Source organism: Sinocyclocheilus rhinocerous, unplaced genomic scaffold (assembly GCF_001515625.1).
Source record: "Sinocyclocheilus rhinocerous isolate Xijiao unplaced genomic scaffold, SAMN03320098_v1.1 scaffold682, whole genome shotgun sequence".
Lineage (NCBI taxonomy): Eukaryota > Metazoa > Chordata > Actinopteri > Cypriniformes > Cyprinidae > Sinocyclocheilus > Sinocyclocheilus rhinocerous.
The window spans coordinates 1,352,022-1,372,296 of NW_015642528.1; the positions used below are offsets into that span (position 1 = coordinate 1,352,022).

General features: G+C 37.5%; 2 protein-coding genes across 4 annotated transcripts in view; both read right to left on the minus strand.

Annotated features, from left to right (window-relative positions):
* Positions 1–5,740, minus strand: part of LOC107756125 (spermine synthase-like) — a 10,651-nt gene extending 4,911 nt beyond the window's left edge. The window contains exons 1-7 of the mRNA XM_016573130.1: positions 5,550–5,740; positions 3,994–4,114; positions 3,315–3,402; positions 2,209–2,273; positions 1,919–2,094; positions 1,679–1,833; positions 1,497–1,586 (exon numbers count right to left, since the gene is read on the minus strand). Coding sequence (XP_016428616.1) covers positions 1,497–1,586; positions 1,679–1,833; positions 1,919–2,094; positions 2,209–2,273; positions 3,315–3,402; positions 3,994–4,114; positions 5,550–5,595 — 741 coding nt within the window. The 5' untranslated portion in view covers positions 5,596–5,740. The remainder of the gene's footprint in view (positions 1–1,496; positions 1,587–1,678; positions 1,834–1,918; positions 2,095–2,208; positions 2,274–3,314; positions 3,403–3,993; positions 4,115–5,549) is intronic.
* A 3,168-nt stretch (positions 5,741–8,908) lies between these two features.
* The window catches only part of LOC107756121 (connector enhancer of kinase suppressor of ras 2-like), a 41,028-nt gene continuing 29,661 nt past the window's right edge, over positions 8,909–20,275 (minus strand). For all 3 annotated transcript variants that reach the window (XM_016573125.1, XM_016573123.1, XM_016573124.1), the window contains 13 exons: positions 18,805–18,938; positions 17,423–17,613; positions 16,456–16,545; positions 15,644–15,849; positions 15,448–15,499; positions 14,340–14,515; positions 14,144–14,217; positions 13,991–14,062; positions 13,682–13,749; positions 13,256–13,359; positions 11,564–12,086; positions 10,494–10,693; positions 8,909–9,313 (listed from right to left, as the gene is read on the minus strand). In XM_016573125.1, the coding sequence (XP_016428611.1) occupies positions 9,263–9,313; positions 10,494–10,693; positions 11,564–12,086; positions 13,256–13,359; positions 13,682–13,749; positions 13,991–14,062; positions 14,144–14,217; positions 14,340–14,515; positions 15,448–15,499; positions 15,644–15,849; positions 16,456–16,545; positions 17,423–17,613; positions 18,805–18,938 (1,941 nt within the window). In that variant the 3' untranslated portion in view covers positions 8,909–9,262. The remainder of the gene's footprint in view (positions 9,314–10,493; positions 10,694–11,563; positions 12,087–13,255; positions 13,360–13,681; positions 13,750–13,990; positions 14,063–14,143; positions 14,218–14,339; positions 14,516–15,447; positions 15,500–15,643; positions 15,850–16,455; positions 16,546–17,422; positions 17,614–18,804; positions 18,939–20,275) is intronic.

Genomic DNA, 20,275 nt, shown 5'->3' on the forward strand with positions numbered 1-20,275 from the left:
AAAAAAAACATACACAAACAAAACCAAATTAAACCCTGCGGCTCGTGACGATACATTGATGTGTAAAGACACGAAACGATCGGTCTGTGCAAGAAACTGAAAAGTATTTATATAGTTTTTTACCTCTGATGCACTGCAATGCCTGAACTGTACTGAGCGCGTCCTTGATACAGCCTGCGCATGAGGTGTCTTCTTCTTCTTGCTTTACGGCCGATCGCAGACGTATAAGTGCATTACCGCCACTTATCTCTCAAATGGACCATTGACACTCTATCTACAATTTCAATTAGGAGTGTCAATGGTCCATTTGAGAGATAGGTGGCGGCAATGCACTTATAAGTCTGCGATCCGCCATAAAGCAAGAAGAAGACGACTCCTCACACGCCTGCTGTTGAGAACGAACGCGCTCAGGACAGTTCGGACATTGCGGTGAATCAGAGGTAAAAAACTATATAAATACTGTTCAGTTTCTTGCACAGACCCATCGTTTCGTGTCTTAAGACCTCAATGTATCGTCACGAGCCGCAGGGTTTCATTTGGTTTTGTTTGTGTATGTTTTTTTTTTACTCTCAAAGCCGTGATTCCCATTCACCTCCATTATATGACTGACAGACTGCAACGGTTTGAGTTCAAAATCTTCGTTTGTGTTCTACTGAAGAAACAAAGTCACCTACATCTTGGATGCCCTGGGGGTAAGCAGATAAACATCAAATTTTCATTTTTGGGTGAACTATCCCTTTAAAACATATTCAAATAGAAAACAGTTCTTTTAAATTTCGTTGTATTTTTGATCAAATAAATGCAGTCTAAAGGTCCTTCTAGCTAATTTTCGTATGTGTTTTTTCGAATTCGTCATCCTAAAAATTCAACACGCACAGAAACCTTGCACATCGAGTCCGATGCGTATTAACAAATCCGTTGTGAAAGAAATTTGCAAAACAAGGCGAAATAGAGTCTTGTGAGGATGATTTTGTTGTCCTCTGTCTGGGATGGACCCAATATTTCCTCTTTCTTTTTCTCTTTTAAAGAGGAAATATTGGGTCCATGCAATCAGTCTCTTTGTATTCCGCACTTTGTTTGTCATACAGTGCTTTATGCTGCGAGACCAAGTGGATCAACTTGTCAGTGGTCATTCTGGATTTTGGCATTCGCTTGTACGGTGGTTCTGAATTGTCAAAACACCTCTCAAAATGCTTGTTATGGATGCGAAAAACGCAGAAAATTGAACCCGATCCAAATATTTTTATGACGGACGAAAGTTTCGGAAGCAGTGTGTAAACATGACTGACACCACGTGAGGTCGTATTTGTTTTTTAACGTGCGAAAATTTCGGACTCAGTGTGCAATGACCTTTAGTGAGCATTTGAGGCTTCTTGAAGAAATCTTACCAATCCCAAACTTTTGAACTGAAGTTTATAGATACAAACTGAAGCTTTGCTGGTAATTGGGGGCAAAATAAATAAGAGCTGTCACTGCATAGACAATTCAATCCTTACCTCATAACAATCTCCCTTCAAGTTATCTAAAACATTCCCGCATGTCGTCCTCATGTGTTTCCGACATCCATCAATGACCAGCTCGTCAATGTAAAAATATTAAATTAAGGAAAGTAAGAACTAGTCAGACAGTTAGAAATTACTGAGTTGTTTTCCATTTAACTGTTAAGCATAAAGGATATCTCAACCATGGTGATCATCTTTGGTTTGAGCTTCACCGCCTCATGGAGAATTCCACCATCTCCTCCTCCAAGAATTAGTACCTCCTTTCCAGCATAGTGCTCTTTGCCGCTGCCCATAATGGCCTGAGTGTAGGGCAGATCACTTTCTGCCAGATCTGACATTCAATCACACTAAATTACCACGTTCACACGACACAATAACCCTAAAACTAGTAAATAAACAAGACCCTTTTTACTTACTGACATCCCCGTTAAGGATGAGTATATTGCCAAACTGCCGTGAGTGCAAGATTTTGATGTTCTGGTAGGCGGAGTCCTTCTCGTACACAACTTCATCAATATCATATTCCATCAGCCTGCCGTCAGCCGTGGGCCAGTATCGGTCCACATCACTGCCTCGAATCAGCGCAGGGAGTCTGACAGGAAACATTCAGTTAACAGATCTAAATAATGTTCCACAGGATACATGCTTGAAATGAGTAAACAATGAGGACGTTTTATTTATGGAAACTGATTCAGAATAAAAATACCTCTTGATCCTTTGGATATTTCCATCCAGGAGAGCTTTTAATTTCTTCTCCAGTGCATTCAGTAGCTACAAAGAAAACATTGTCTTAATTATGACCTTCTAAATAAAGAGAAACAGGAAGTAAACACATTCTGGAATGGTTCGTGGTTGATCCGAGGTCAGAATGATGTACATGCTGTTATTTTGAACAAATAATAAATAATAAAAATGTTTATTATTTGATTTAAAAGTGAGCAGCAAATCAGCATATTAGAATGATTTCTGAATGTTCATGTGACACTGAAAACAAGTAATGGCTGCTGAAAATTTAGTTCACCAAATTACATTTGAAATATTTTAAAATAGAAAGCAGATATTTTCAAATGTAATAACATTTCAAAATATTGCTGCTTTTGCTGTATCTTTGATCATGTCATAGTGAGCTTAAGAGACTTCTTTCCAAAACAAAAAAAAATACCAACCACAACTTTTTTTGAATGATAGTATATAAACATAGACTTTAGGGTATGACTGGAAATATATGACATTTGCCATTCATTGTGAGATTTGCTAAAGAATAAATATAACTCTTTTATTTGTATTTTTAAAGGGACAGTTCACCCAAAACTGAAAATTCTGTCATTAATTAAATACAAATCCTCATGTCGTTCCAAACCCGTAAGACCTTCGTTCATCTTCGGAACACAAATTAAGATATTTTTGATAAAATGAGAAAGCTTTCTGACACGGCATAGACAGCAATGCAACTGACACGTTCAAGGCCCAGAAAAGTAGTACGGACTTCATTAAAATAGTCCATGTGACATCAGTGGTTCAACCTTAATTTTATGAAGCTACGAGAATACTCTTTGTGCGCAAAGAAAACAGAAATAACGACTTTATTCAACAATTTCTTCTCTTCCGTGTAACCGTCCGCTGCCATTCATGAGAGTTCATCAAAAATATCTTAATTTGTGTCCCGAAGATGAACGAAGGTCTTATAAGTTTGGAACGACATGAGGGTGAGTAATTAATGACAGAATTTTCAGTTTTGGGTGAACTATCCCTTTAAGATTAACATTAAGTTATCATGCATCCCTAGTATCTCTATCAGTTCTGTTAACTCACATTGTCTACTTGCGCTACATCATCCCCTTCAAGACACTGCAGGTCAAAGGTCACCAGACCATGGGAGTGCATTCGTAAGATGGCAAACCTGATCACAAGGAAAATACAGAAGCACAATTAAAACCTCAAAACTGCAGTCAAAAACCAAAAAGTGATATGCGGCGCTCAGGCCAGATTCATCCCAGCTTAAGCCTACACAAAGCCCCAACAGCTGTGTTTACAGCGAGCCACACACAAAACAGGAAGTGAGTGCCAAAGCCTTTAGATCAGATGCACAAAGCCACTAAAATGACCCTGCGCTCTTCTAAATGCGTTCCTTTGTTGCACAGAGGATGCACTTAACTGGCCAATCAATGGTCATCCTAAAGAGTGTCTGAACACAGGATTTTCAGTGGGGCGTTTGTGTGGTCAGGCATCATTATTGTCAGTTAGATTTAACATTATGCTTAGCTGTTACAGAGCAAAAATGAAAAAGCTCCATGGAATGGCCTGATGGAAAGGAAACTAGTGGCTTTTTTTTCTAGCTTACGAGTCATTGCTAAAAAATTCGAAATAATGAGAGGGCAATCATTCATTATTCATCATTCAAATTCAGATCCCTCCCCCTTTCGGCTACGCAAAACTTGTTGAAGAGTTTTTGCATACTGTGGCATGTTGCGAAAGAGGCAAAAGTGCTCACCTGCCATTCTTGCCAACAAAGGTTGCCAGATATCCGTGTCCATCCGAGTCGTGGACGTTCTCTGTCATTTCCTGCTCTTGAAATATAGACTGCAGGCCATGCACAGTCGCAGAGACATCAGCTAAACGGAGAGGAAAAACAGACAGATTCATTTATCCTCTAAGCTTTTCATTGAAGACAACTGACCCTAAAGCCAATCATACTGCTCAGCTCATTTGCATATTTAATTATGTTTCTTAAACAACTTAAAGGGATAGTTCAGCCCAAAAACTAAAACTCTGTCATCATTTACACATCTTCATGTTGTTGCAACCTATTTTTTGGGTGAAACATAAAAGAAGATATTTTGTGTTTTTTGCAATAGAAGTCAATGGTAACCAAAACGGTTTTGTTACCAACATTCTTCAAAATATGTTTTGAAAGAAAGGCATGCAGGTTTGACATACAATCCATACATCTTTTTTACACTGAAAGTGAATGGTGACTGAGACTGTCATTCTGCCCAACATCTTTTGTTTTCCACAGAGGAAAGTCAGATCGGTTTTGAACAGCATGAGCGAATAAGTAATTTTCATTTTTTTTTATAAAATAAGTGAAATAATGAAATTGAATGAAATACATTACAAAGTTTTCCCTTTAAAACTCACAAATAAGTTCATAAGTTTAAGTACATATTATATATAATAATTAATATAATTGCGCGATTCAAATTGCTCTTGAATAAAAGGATATCTTGCAAAACAATCGATTTTAACCTAGTTACGCACATCTACCCAAACAAGTCAATCCATATCGATTCCTATCCATTCTACTGTATAAAGCAGGGTGGAATTGTAACATAGAGATATGCAGCAGTAAATTTATCTAATATAAATCCAAAAATATAGTACATGATAGTCTGCACCTGTCACACTGCTCACAAAACAGATAAGGCATGCTTGTGTGTAATATCAAAGTATGATCACTGCAGTGTGCAAGTATGGACTACTCATCTTATCGGCTTGCGATATTATTAGCCAGTGAAATACAGGCACGACTGTCATAGGAGGTGAGAGACTTTCAGAGCTTGCCAACATATAGAAAAACACTCCTAATTAAAAAATATGTGTCATATACACAGGAGTTAGTAGCTAACGGAGTTACGCACTGTGCATTCGTAACAATAGGTAATATAATATGTAATAGGAAATATTTATGTTAGTTCGTCTGCGAGTACATATGTATGTTCATATATGAGCTTCATTTAAATGCAAGAAACACGGCCGACATTAGCCTCCGCTAACACCGCTATGCTACCCCCTAGAAGGTCATATATCAGAGCAAACATCAGGAGGACGTGCACAACAAAAGAAGCCATACGCTCGATTGCAATAACACATGCATCCCGTGGCCGTCTCGGCAATGCAGCAGTGGGACTGCAGCCTCGCCGCTATTATAGAGACAAAAATTCGCTTACAGAGCAGTTGCGAGGAGGCCCGCACGTCTGCAGTGCAACACGAGCCCTCCTCTTACTCTCCTCTTCACTCGCCCCCTTCATTCATTTCACTCACTTTTACCTGGCGCACGGAGCTTGAAGTCAAGGGTGTAATGTAGCACTGCCATGATGGGGTAAAGCCGTCTGCCATGCCTGGATGAGGCAGCCGGTGGTGAATCGGTGGAGAGTCTGTGGTGACAGAGGGAGAGAGCGGTCACGCCGGAGGGAGGGAGGTGTGTGTTGTGTGCGCTCTGTCTGTCTGTCTCTCCGACTCACTCGAGCTCGGAAGTGGGTGGTAGTGCTGGGGAGGTTGATTCATCTTCTTCTTCTTCTGTTTATTGGCGGTTGGCAGACTAGCTTATTAGTGCATTACCGCCACCATCTGAACTGGAGTGTGGAGCATCGATGCATGTATATGTATCACATATGAATGTATATCATACTAAATAATAATACTAATAATAAATAAACATCATTATATTCTTATATAATTTCCTGTATCTTTAAGATATTTCAACAAAGCAAATCTAATATTCTTATTCCTTTTTAGCTTACTTAATCGACTACTTTCCTCATTATCACTATCCGTATTATGTTGATGTACTTTCTTCCTTTTCCTATTTACTAGGTTCCACTCCATTTCAGTCCTACCTCCCTCACCAGCTTCTTCCATCCATTCCTCCTGTTCACTTCCTGATCCATGGTCACTTCCTACCATCTCAGCTCCAGTCACAGTTCAGTGCTGCCAACCGCCGAGTCCTCCTACGCATAACGTCACTACGTTCCGCGGCAAAAATAAGGAAGTAGCAGGTTGATTCATCTCAGCGAATCGAATCTTTTGAATCCTTCCTTAATGGAGATTCGTTCACCAATAACGTTACTCTTTTAATTGGCAAATAACAGGAGATATTAATAAGAATGAATAAGAATGTCCTGGGAACGGCCTTTTTAGTTCTTTTTTTCGTAACTCAAAGCTAATCATCCAACATGAGGTTCTTGTAGGCTATAATGTGACAACTTAAAGAGGACCTTCTTCAATCTACACTGAACGTTCCTAAATTCAAAACGTTCTCGAAAATGATTACTAGGTTTTGTTTTTATAACCAAAAATCACATTCCCAGAATGTTCTGGGAACCAAAAATTGTTAGCGGGTACATCCATTTACACACAATCTATTAGATTAGTGGAAAACAATTCAGTGTAATTTACATATGTTACTTGAATGTGATAATTTCCAGTTTTGTTCAATTACTCTTTCAGTGGGCTAATCTGCATGATATATCGTTATAGGTGGCGGCAAAAGTGAATGAGTCATAGAATTTTGTATGAGTCATTTTAGTCCATTCAATCTTGACCGAAACAAGTCTCTCTACAGACAAGCAGATATATTCTTTCATTTATTTTGTCATCTGTTGGGACTTAAAAAAACTGAAAAACAATAGTAACGCCCTTAATGTCATTTTAATTGTGTTTAGCCTATCTTGTGAACGAGATCGATTCACTGAGCGAATCAGTTCGGTTATTCAGACTAAAGGGCCTACCCGACTCGAAAGCTATTAGGCTACTCTTCGAACTTTTTGCCCTCAAACGAAGAACTAAAAAGAACTTCGTTTGAAGTATATCGGGGCCTTTAGAATTACTGAGAACATTTTGCATTTTGATTTGTACTATTTAATACACCTTTCTGCCAATACGTTGACAGTACAGTTATCATGCCGTTAACTGAAAACTGAAACGTAAAGCTACAATAACTCATTTGAATGTGGCCTTGTAGGGGACGAACGGATTCCGTGCACAGAAGTGAACACTAATGATTCGTTCAATAAAAGGATTCGTTCAATAACATCGCTTCGTGGGTAGAGTGGCCCTGAAGCGCCCAAGCCCGGTTTCACACGTGTAGGGCGTTTGCGTAGCCTACCCCTTAGGAAAATTAACCATGGTTTAACTACAAATAAAAAAATAAACATGGTTACTATAGTTAAACTATGGTAACCACAAATTAACCATGGTTTTCCTACAATAACAATAGTTTAACCATGGAGTTTACTGTGGTTATACATAATCAATACGCCAAAAAAACACGTTTACTATAATAAAACCATGGTTAATTTTCGTACTGCTGCAATCCGGTCACCATAAATATTAATCAGCCTATTCTCCAGGGTGCAGCATTGGGTTATTTTGAAACAACTAGAATTATGACTGTTCCTTTTTGTGGCAGTTTCAGATGGTAATAATTCCATAATATTTTGATGCACCACAATGTGACTGAATGATTACAATATTAATTTACCAGGGTACAGGGTTTAATGTTCTCCAAAATATTTCAAAGAACATCATGGTACATGTCCGAAAAACATGGTAGTACCATGGTCATTTTGATTGAGCACTCAATACTTTAATCAGAACAAAGCCGTTCGGTTCTGGTTATCTGTTTGTGTCATCCAAGGGCAGAGAGTACTCAGATTTTAATGAAAACCTCTCACTACACTCTCCATAAGAGTACCCTCATTCAAGCCCTTATCATTTCCCTCATAATGCTGGCCTTAATCCAAGCATTTTAATTGCCAACTGAACTAGAATGAGTTGCACGTTTATGGGCATGTGCATCGAATGCCTAGAATAGGCAGTGCCTGATCTAACCAGAGAATAAATATAGGTTACTGTAAGTACAGCCCAGCTGTCATCATCAGTAGGCCTATGTCACCTTAAGATGATTTTCAGATGATTATGCAGTCAGTGATAATACACATTGTGAAAAATTGTTTCATCTATTGTCATCTATAATTTAGAAATAACAACTGAATCCATTGGACTGTCATGATGGCCCAACCCTCCAAGAAATAAATAAAACATTTAACACATGGATACCAAACAAGTCAAACTGGTACTTAAAATAATGTCAAAACATCAAACAATTTATTGATAAAATTACTTTTTTTGGAGATACTAGAACACTGGTGCTTTCACATGAAAGTTTCATTTTGTTAAAAATCTTTCAGGAACACATGAAAAGGAATTTACGCTTGCAGTTATCTTCAGATAACACATAGTTGAGCATACAAAACAATGTACAAACATCTCAATAAATATCATGCTTACAAAAATAGACAGTGTTAAACTAATTAATCGTTTTAGTTCAACATTATTGCAAGAACCTTGCTGCTAGGGTGCAAACGGTCAGAATATTACAACATACATTATATACAACAAACCTAGGCTTTCAACACTCACCCGAACACAGACACGCAATCATTGCATCCTGTCAATCCTGCTCTTACACTCATAGTTACATTTACCATTGAAAAATGTTAGTTTCAGTTAAGACACATCACAGACAGAAAATCTATTGACTAGACAATGGCCATGCAAATCAGATTTAGAACAAAATAATTTCTATACCAGTAGTTTAATTCTTTTATCCCTGTGTTTTTTTTCTCTTTCAGTCATGAGAGACTACTGTAGGGTAGAGTTCATTGGAAGTGCAGTTATTTGGTCTCAGATGGAGGCCAAAGTCATTATTACGAACACAAATAATTCAAGAGAAAAGAACTTTACATACAAAATAATGCCAATATTAGCATGTGCAATAACATAAAGCAAAGAAAGTGAGTGCAACGCGAGGAAATCCATGAATGCTGCAACAGAGTAAAAGAGTGAGAAATATTCCTTAGGAAAGACGTAGATGTTTGATAAAAGATGAACCCTCCAGGAAAAGAGAGCGGAGCTTTTTTTTTAGCAGATATGGCTGAAATGACTGGTGCTGAGCCCTGCTGTGTTCTCTGTATCTCTGGCTACACATCCCGATGGATGATCTTAGTCTCTGCCTCTTGAAGAGGGATGTCCTGTCAAAACAAGACACCACGATTAATGATGTGTATTAAATTATGCAACACACGTCTATGATCATAAGACATAAAACAAAGAAGTTTTTTCAAAGATGAAACACAGACAGGCTAGCTTTTTTGAAGTGCAAGTTGTGTCCAAAAATGCCTCTGGTAAACAAAAAGAAATATAGTGCATTTAAAGCTGCCAAGCAGAAGCTTCATGGCATCTTTCAAAAAAAATATTTGCATCTTTGATTATAAAGTAAAAAAAAAAAATTGTTTTTGATTTGTTTATTAAATTTCACCCACTGAAGATCACTTGCTTTAAACGGAATATTATGTAATTCTAATGTACATGCCACTTTGAAAATCAAAAAGGCATCCTTTTTCTGTGGAAGACAAAAGTTTATTTTTATTTTTTTTCCATTTAGCTAAATTGCATTATAATGTCTGGATGTTAAAAAACTGGGAACACTTTACAAAATGGTTTAATTGGTTTAGTTTAAGTTAAACATTAGTTAATGCATTAGATATCATGAGCTAAGAATGAACAACATTTTAACAGCATTTATTAATCTATGTTATGGGTAGTTTTTGAAATATACTGTACTATTATTCATTCTTAATTCACTTTTTTTCATAATACATTAATAAATGTTTAAAAAAAAGTTCAGACAGTGATTGGTAGTTTTTTGTTTAGCAAGGATGGATGCAATAAACTGAGTGACAGTAAAGAAATTACAATGTTAGAAAAGATTTCTACTTAAACTTAAACTTTCTATCCAAACAATCATGAAAAAAAATGATGATTTGACCACCAAATCAGCATATTAGAATGATTTCTGAAAGATCACATGACACTGAAGACTGGAGTAATGATGCTGAAAATTCAGCTTTCAATCACAGGAATAAATTACATTTGAATGAATATATTAAAATAGAAAACAGTTATTTTAAATTGAAATAATATTTCACAATATTACAGTTTTTACTGTATTTTCGATCAAATAAATGTAGCCTTGGTGAGCAAAAGAGACGACTTAAAAAAAAATTTGAATGTAATGTGTATAAATATTAGGTTAAGATTTTGGCATTTCAAAAACGCAATCACTAAACTAACTACATATTACACTTATGCTATAAACTAGGTTGCTTAGGGAAAGCAGTAAACCAGGACGTGAACTGATGAAAGCTGTACCTTGAATGAGTTTTGAAGGATCCGCAGGCGGTGCAGCTTTTCATTGAGTAACGGATCATTGCAACGGCGGACGAATGATCGCTTGTACTCTAATCGAGAAGAGGACCTGTGCTCATTGACAGGCGATAGACTAGTCCTCTCCAGAGCCCTGTACAAATCCCCCAACGAGTCAGCCTGGTGCCTGCGCTCCCACTCTGGACCTACAGAGGGCAGTGAAGAGGTACTTACAATGCAATACACCAGAATTATTAAATACAACATAAATTTGAAACTAATGGTTTTGTAATGGTATCAAATATGGTTATTTAAATAATTATCATAAAGCATGTAAATACATTAATATGGTACATGTTATTAAAGGCTAGGTTTAAAATCCATTTATATATAGTATATAACAGGGATTCTCAGCTCTGTCTTTTCGTCTAAGGTTTAAAACCCTTGCTATATAGTATAACACAACAGAGTAAGTGCTTATTGTAATTATCATATTAGCTGTTCTCATTAGGGAATTACACGTTAGAATGACTATAAGGGATCCCAGGTTGGAAGAAAGAGAGAGAACGGCCCTAAAGCCACATTCCTCCGTTCCATCCTGAGACGACACTAACACGGACTGAAGGGACTCCTCCTCGTGTGCTTTGAGGCACAGTTTAGTTCTGAGGAACGGTGAATGTGTGGAACAGAAAGGAGGGATGAAAAAGGATAGACAGGGAATATTGATTAAAAATAATCGCAGTATTGGATAAAATTTTAAGAATTGTTATATTATTTACAATAGTTATAATTATAATCTGAAAATATTTATAGTGTTCAAATATTATGAATATTTACATAATAATAACAACTATTATTATTATTATTATTATTATAAAATGTGTTCAAAATGCATATTGGTTTACCACTATCAAAAACATGTTTGAAACTGAAGGGAAATCATGACAAGCAGGCACACCTTTAAAAAATGACTCACATACCTTTGCCTACACATGCTAACTCGCCCACTAACTTGCCTCTGCATATGTAGGCACAGTTAGAAACACACACTCCTCACGAGTTCTCAGATTCCTGACCTGTGTCTCTGGCATGGGCCCGGCCCAGGTGGTAGTGCTGTGCATCTGCGTGCTCAGCTGCACTGCTGGCAGCCAGGATGGCATGAAGACCACTGTCACGGGGCAAGGTGAAACTGCGGTGCTTGCTTCCTACTCCACCAGCTTCTAATCCCTCTCCTCTTCCTAAAGCTGCGATGGGATTTTGGCTGGGCTGGGTGGGCGTAATGGGCGGGACGTAGTGTTCTGGTGGCAGCCCATGCTGGGCGGGGAGCGTCGACTGGCGGCGGAGCTCCACAGGCACGGCTCGACTGGGATCGACGAACACAGAGTCTTCCAAAGGCAGAGTCTGCAGGAAATGGAGGCCGGAGCTGGTGAGGGGCGTCTCGATGAGGTCCTGCCACGAACGCCGCTGGCTGGCAGACTTTCTGCCAGGGGAGCTTGCGCTGCTCACACTACCCCCCTGTGTTTCGGAGAGCGGGGAGCGGGACTGGATGGTCTCCGTGGAGGGTGGGCGGATGTGTTGGGACTCCTGGAATGGACTTGCCTGTAATCAACATCATGCAAGGTCCTTTTAGTTGGTATATTTACGACTTGGAGGTTGGTGCAACAAGAAGCATAAATCCAAAACGAAGGACAACTATAACAAGAGGGGCATTTATATCCCTGTTTTCCATTTTCTCTGCTGTCTTCTTTTACAGGCTCACCACTGTCACCCTTAGTTATGCTCTGCCTGGATGGAACGATCTGAGACAGCAACACATTACGCACACACAACTCTCCCTCTTAGAATTATGGGACTGATTTGCGTCTCCTTCATTAAGATTACAGAGGGCTGGGACCAGAGGTCCCCTTTAAAAAAAAAGTGCCTTTTGACTATGAATTTACAGCGGCCACAATCATCCCTTGGGTCTAAATAATTAATGTGTCCTTCATCTCCATTCTCTCCACCCCTTCACACCTCATTCTTCATACTGCTCTCCCTCTCTGCCCTTCTCTTGTCTTTCTGCATTGTTTCCTTCAGTCTTAGTTTTATTTATACAGAATGCACTACTGTTCAAAAGTTTGGGGTCAGTAATTGTTTTAAAGAAATTAAAACATTTTATTCAGCATGGGTGTATTCAATTGATCAAAAATGACAGTAAAGACATTTATAATGTTACAAATTATTCCTATTTTAAATAACTGCTGCTCTTTTGAACTTTTTATTCATTGAAGAATTAAAAAAAAAAGTGCATCAAGGTTTTCTCAAAAATATTAAGCAGCACAACTGTTTTCAACACTGATAATAATAAGAAATGTTTCTTGAGCACTAAATAAGCATTAGAATGATTTCTGAAGTGTCATGTGACACTAAAGACTGGAGTTATGGCTGCTGAAAATTCAGTTTTGCCATCACAGGAATAAATTACACTTTAAAATATATTCAAATAGAAAACAGTTGTTTTAAATTATAATAATATTTCATAATATTAATGTATTTTTCATCAAATAGATGCACACTTGGTGAGCATATAAATGTTTTTCTTTCAAAAGCATTACAAATATTTTTAACTTTTAGTTTTAGTAGTTCATGAGGAGAGGAGTTGCATGATTTTGCATGGAGCGAGGAGGACTCAGAGAGTCACTTAATAATGCAATTACATGTCAGCAAGAATTCACACAGTGTGAACACAGGAACCCAAGCAACACAAAAGAAAGAAAGACGAGACTTACTGAGGTGGAGTGAGGGTAAGTGTCATATGGAGGTGGAGGGCTATCCTGTTTGGGTGTTGAGGACATGTGATCAGCGTCCTCATGGTCACTCTCGCTCCAGTAGTCTGAGAAAACAACAGCAAATATCCATTAGATTAACACATGAGGAGTCCAAGAATAATGACATTTGAAGGCTGTGGAAAGCAGCAATTTATTTAAAAGATGTTTGCGTTTGTATCATTTATTCATCAAATGATAGGGAAGTATAAATTATACTGACAGATTAACAAAAATTATTCCTCTATACTCAAACGCCACATACATGCGTCCAACATGTAGTACTTCATATGCATATATTTATAGGACTTGCAGACCAGACCACACAAAGTCAGAGTGGGAGAATAATTGATCCTACAGGCTTAGTGGAGCATGAAGGCATCTTCTCACCATGATCCTGTCGAATCCTCTTCTGCTCCGAGTGAGCTGTTGCCGCCATGTTCAGTCGACTGAGCCACCTGCGAGCAAACATAAAAAAAAAATAAAGTTACCTGGGGAGCTCTTCACACTGCTGAAATGCCGAGCTGAAAGAGTCTTTCGGGATGTCGCTAAAATTAGTAGCTTTGATCAGCTCATGGAGCATTAAATGAGATTCGGGAGCCGGACTAGAGCATTCATGAGGAATTGACAATGTTTCAGATTACATTGTAAGTCTCTTTTGTTTCTATAGGCATGTTTGAATGTTTCTTTTCATCTTACCTATTCATATCATCCATGTTGTCCGCAGCAAAGTAGAAGCTTTTGATTTTAGGATGGCAAGCCTTAAAAGCACTGAAAACAGGCAAGAGATACAAAGTCAGCATTGTATGAAAAGCTGCATTAAAGCTTTTTTTATTTTATTCTACTACTCACAACTTTTTGCGACATTCATTGGCCTGATCGATGTTGAACTCAGGCAGGCTGACGAAGCCCTCTGCTTTCTCATCCTGAGAAAGAACAGAGATGAAAAACTGAGATATACTGATGAAGGGAGTTTATGTAGGCAGCCTAATGGGCCATTTTGTGCTGTGGTATTTCATCATGCAGATGAATGACCTCGTGCCCTCACCTCTTCATTGGTGTACCAATATAGGCAGGCATCTTTCAGCACAACCCAGTACTTCTTCCATTTCTGAGAGAAGTAACTCTTTGCATCCTTCTTCTTCCAGAGCCAGCCCTCACAATCACCCTGACCCAAGTCCCTGCAGGAGATTCGCCGCTTACTAATGGAGGGCAGGGATCCAGCTGAGAAGGACAAAGAGAGAGAGCAGAGACATCAGCGTGGGCAATATAAATGAAAAGACTGGCAGAAATAGTATCAAAACAGTGGCTTTTTGATGTACTGCCATATAATGGCAGAGAAATGTCTTGACATAACAATTATTCAGAGTGAGAATGTGTGATTGGATTTGCGCAGGAAAGAAACAACTGCACTGCAAAAAAATCCTTTCTCAATCAGCAAAAATCAAAGCAAAAAAAAAGAAAGAAAATTCTGAAAAGAATTCTTAAAATTATCTTAAGATGAATCATTTTACTTTAAATTGCTTCAAAATTACATTTTTACATAACATACTATACTATTACATTAATAAACTTGTAATGACAAACAATTTTAATTATTTAATTATATATGTATATATATAAATATAGATTAATCTATCTATCTATCTATCTATCTGTCTGTCTGTCTGTCTGTGTCTCTGTCTATCTAGTCTGTCTGTCTATCTATCTATCTATCTATCTATCTATCTAGTCTGTCTGTCTGTCTATCTATCTATCTATCTAGTCTGTCTGTCTGTCTGTCTGTCTGTCTGTCTACCTATCTATATATCTAAAATTTTAATAATTTACTAATTTAATAATTATGATTTAAATTGTCAAAAAATGCTACATTTTTATTTTTCTTCTTTATTCTGCCCAATTTCTGCTTAAAAATAAATATATTTGCAAAACCTACTGAACACAAATTTCTTATTTCTTATTTGATGAATGACTAAATATTATTTCTTGGAAAAAAAGACAAAAATATTTTTTTGTCTGATTAAAATTAATTTTGTAATGTGCCAAGCAAATTAATGTAATAAGTACATGCCAGACAGAGATCCAGATCTGAAATGTTTACCAGAAAGTTTTCTTTGTCTGCAAATACTAGCAGAATTTAACATTCGACATCTTACCTCTTAACTTCACTTTCTTTGACCGGGAAAGCATGGACGATCGATCAAATGTCTGAAAGATAGTAAATAAATACAAATAGTAAATGAAATAATTTCATGCTGCATCCCTTAATCTTAAATTATTTATACATTAATACAGTATTTACACATTTATAGATTAATACAGTAATTTATACATTGTCTTCAGTACACTCACGAGATAGACAGATGAGGTTTCAGATGTGGGTGTGGCCAGCGAGTCCTGCTGCAGCATGTCCATCTGAAGGGTGGGGACTCGGGCGTAGTGGGCGGGGCTACCACCTTTCTCACTCTTCCTTCTACTACGCCGACTGCTGCGACGTCCAGTGTGGTACTCCTCTGTTCCCGCCTTGTCCTCACTCACATATCGCAGCAGGGAGTTTTCTGTTAATAAACATGGGATTATGAAACTACAGCATGCTGATTATAAAATGGGACAAAGCACATTTTCAATGCACTGTCTGTTTTTAAAATTTAATAAAGCAGTTTTGATTCTTCTTTTTAAATAGTGTAAAGGTTAGAGTTGAAATCGAATTATTCAGGGATCTCATGATCAAAGAATACGGCTGAAAGATGCTGTGTTGCACATGTACAAATTTGATATCAATTCTGCCAGCGTGACTAAAGAAAGCATTCTCTCTGCTCCCACTCCTTCAGCAACAGAGCCTGGCCTCAACCAATGAAAAGCCAGCATCTTGGCAAGACCTCTATGTTGGAGTTACCATGGCAATGCAAAACCAAAAAATCCCAAAATCTCAAACAAAGAGCCAGCGAGATACTGGCAGACCGATCCCAGCAAAAATTAGGTAAATATTGGGCAGATGCATGGGGACAATATGAACACAATGTCCAAAGATTTTAAAATGTGCCAATGGGGAGGTCAGGGCTAAAGTGATGAAATCATTGGTTCTGTGTAACCTGAGGAAAAGATATCAAAACGACATCCTCCTCAACGCTCATCCACCCACATACAAGCACACACATACACACCTCTTCTGATCTCTTTCTTCAGCTTGGCGGGATCTTCAGAGTCTCCAACCCAGTTATATTCTACAGGCATAGAAATAGGCCTCAGCCGCCCTAGTACACAAGCACAGAGAAATCAAAAACAAAATCAAAGAATCCATTACAGCACAATACGCATACTGGGCCAGGAGTAGAAGATTAAGTGTAGCTCGATTGTTATGTTTACAATAATTTATGGCCAATTTAAAGGGGTCATATGATGTTGCTAAAAAGAACATTATTTTGTGTATTTGGTGTAATGCTAGAGTGAGCGGTGGCGGCCTAGACTGAGTGAGCAGAGGCCGGGGGCTAGAGTGAGGAATGGCCGGAGGGCTAGAGTGAGCGTCCGGTGGGCTTGCGGCAACCACATGTGACGACCCTGGGCTGGACTCTGCTTCGTCCATGGTGAAAGCCGATCCGGTGATCCACAGCACTAAGTTGATGTATTTCCTCAGCGACCAGGACGGATCAGCTCTAGGCATGACGAAGCGGATATTGTCCTCTTTTGGAAGACCAAACAAAGTAGTTTCGCTTTCACAACGAAGCACACAGCGTCTTCACGACATGGCAGCAGCGGCAACAACAATACTAGAGCGAGAATAAAAGTTACGCCTTCTTTTTTTGCGTGAACATTTGGGCGGCGTTATGTAAATCTTCCCACATCGTGACGTAGATATGTGGGGGCGTGTTAGAACGAGTCGTTTTAGGTAGGCGTGGCTGACTCTTAACTTTTATAAAGAATATATCTTTGGATTTGAGACTTTAGTCTTTGCAACTTTACAGATCTTCTTTATGCACCAAGAGCTTGTAACACTTCAAAGAGAAAGGAAAAATTGAAATCGCATCATATGACCCCTTTAATGTAATATACTTCTGTGTATACAGTATATACTGTGTTGCAGATAAAAACAGCCTGGAAAGACTGAATATCATCATGTATGAAAGCATGTACCATATGTAGGAGTGCTGTCCCTGCGTACAGGTGGAGGGCCCTGATTCTGATCATACTCGTAACAATACAGGACCGCATCCTCATCCAGCAGAGGGAATCGCCTCCGGCACTCCTGATCCAGGAAGGAGTTGGGCGAATCAGAACCCTTAGCGGCCTGCTGGCAGTTGCTGGTCAGATTTCCTATGTCATCTCTGTGTAATGGTAAGAGAAATCTATTATAATCTCCTATACCACAATTATTGAATGTGAACTAGATTTCGACCATTCCTAAAGAAAAATGATTTCTGGTGCAAACATCACCACCACAGTGTTACAATGCAGTTGTTAGTGTTTTTGCTAATTGATTAAACCAAAAGGATCCACCTCCAAATGGTGTCATGATATTTTGCTCTGTATGGCTTCAATTGAAAAAGTCTAGGCTCAGTAAGATGTTTTTTTTTTTTAAATATTAACAATTTTATTAAGCAGGCATGAAATAAATTAATTAAAAGTCACAGTAAAGACGTTTAAAATGTTACAAAAAAATCTACTCTAAATAAATGCTGTTAATTTGAACTTCTATTTATCAAAGAATCCTGGAAACTAATGCATCATGGTTTCCACAAAAATATTAAGGAGCACAACTGTTTTTAACATTGATAATAATAAGGAATATCTCTTGAGCATCAAATCAGCATTTTAGATTGATTTCTGAAGAATTATGTGACACTGAAGAGTGGAGAAATTGCTGCTGAAAATTCAGCTTTGGATCACAGGAATGAATTACATATTAAAATATATTCAAATTAGTGTTGTCAAATATTTAATCACGATTAATCGCATCCAAAATAAAGGTTTTTGTTTACATAATATATGTGTGTGTACTGAACCAACTCTTTTTCTGAGGTCCTCGGAGATCTCATTTGTTCGTGCCATGATACACTTCCACAAACATGACCAAACTTTGATAAATCCCTGTTCTTTAGATAAAACAGGGCACACACTGACACCTGATAGTCATCTCACTGATTAAAACCACCTGAACAGATGGACTCTAATTTCACCTTCAAATGAACAGCTAATCCTAGAGTTTCACATACTTTTGCCACTCACAGATATGTAATATTGGATAATTAACAGCTAATCCTAGAGATTCACATACTTTTGCCGCTCACAGATATGTAATTTTGGATCATTTTCCTGAATAAATAAATGACAAAGTATATATTTTCATCTCATTTGTTTGATCGGGTTCTCTTTGCCAACTTTCAGGACTTGCATGAAAATCTGATGATTTTTTGGGTTATATTTATGCAGAAATATAGACAATTCTATTTTAATTCACAAACTTTCAAGCAGCATTGTATATATAGTGTGCATCTGTGTATATTGTAATACTGTACCTGGGTGTGTATGGCTCATCTGGGGGAGGGGGGATGTAGAGGTCCTGTAGAGCGCAGCTGTCCCGTCTGGATGGGGTGCTGAGGGTGCTGGACGGTGTGGCCACACTGCTGCTGGGGCTGGGAGGGATGATGGGCTAAAAATACAGTGGTACAGTTAGATTTAGCATTTCCAACATCCTTTAGGAAAGTTGTTCAAATATGCTTTTGTGATTTGACCCAGGCCATTTTCAAAAGTGCATTTGTTGGTAAAGAGTGCTTTCAATATTCATCATTTCATAGCAGGTAAATTTCTCCATTTCACACTGATATGTGAAATACATATGGTACATTACAACTACTAAAGAAAATGAATTTAAAAAATGAAAGTCAACAATAATAATATACAGAGCTGTGTAGATTACTTACAAATTGTAGTCAGTTGCTGATTCCAAATTACATGACAAAAATTGTAGTTAGTAACGTACTCCATTACATTACACATTTTAGGTAACATAATCAGACTACTTTTTGATTATTTTAAATTACTTTTGACCTAACTCGTTTATCACATTGATTTAAATAGGACAATGTTCTACCATATTGTTTTAAAAAAAATAAAAAGAGTAAGAAAATATATTCCATTCATTGTAATTAACAACATGAAGTGCATTAAACATTACATTACGTCAACATTAGATTACGGCAAGGTTTGCCAAACTGGGGTTTGTAAAGGAACTGCAGGAGGTTGTTTGAGGGAGGGAGTTTAATGAAAAGCTAACAAGTAATTAAATTTTTTTTTTTAAATGTAAAATTAAAATTTATAATTTTAAAATAACATCAATCAAAATAAAACACCTACTAAAAATGAAATATTATATTTGTTTACCTGCATGTCATATGACCGTTGACTAATGTCAGAGAACTGTGGACGTGCAAATGTAATACTTAATTATTAAAATATTTATTTTAAAATCTCAGGGGTACTTCAAGTAAATATATTAGGGAAAAGAGGTTCAGATGACAATAAAAAAAAAACATTTGGGAAAGAAATAATTTGAGCATTTTAAAGTGTTTGAAAGACAAAAGCCTCCCACAGCCATAGAAATACATGGTCAAATAACCCACTGAGTGATAATTCAAATAAAAAGTAATTTATCAGTAGTTGATGCAATGTTGAAACACTTCTTAAACTTGAAATGATTTTTGTAAATCCAAATGCTGTGTAGCCACCTGACTAATGGTCCTTGAGTGAATTTATGAATATGTAATCAATAAAAAAGTAACTGTAGTCTGATTACGAGTAAAATGTAATTTAATCTAATTACAAGTACTTAATTTTTGGAATCTAATTACATAATCCAGATTACATATATTCAATTACTACCCAGCTCTGATAAAATATAATAATTTCCCTTTAAATGAAGCATTCATCCCAATGGCAGAATAATCTGACCATTGTGTGTCTGTGGAAGAAGACATGCTAAAAAAAAAA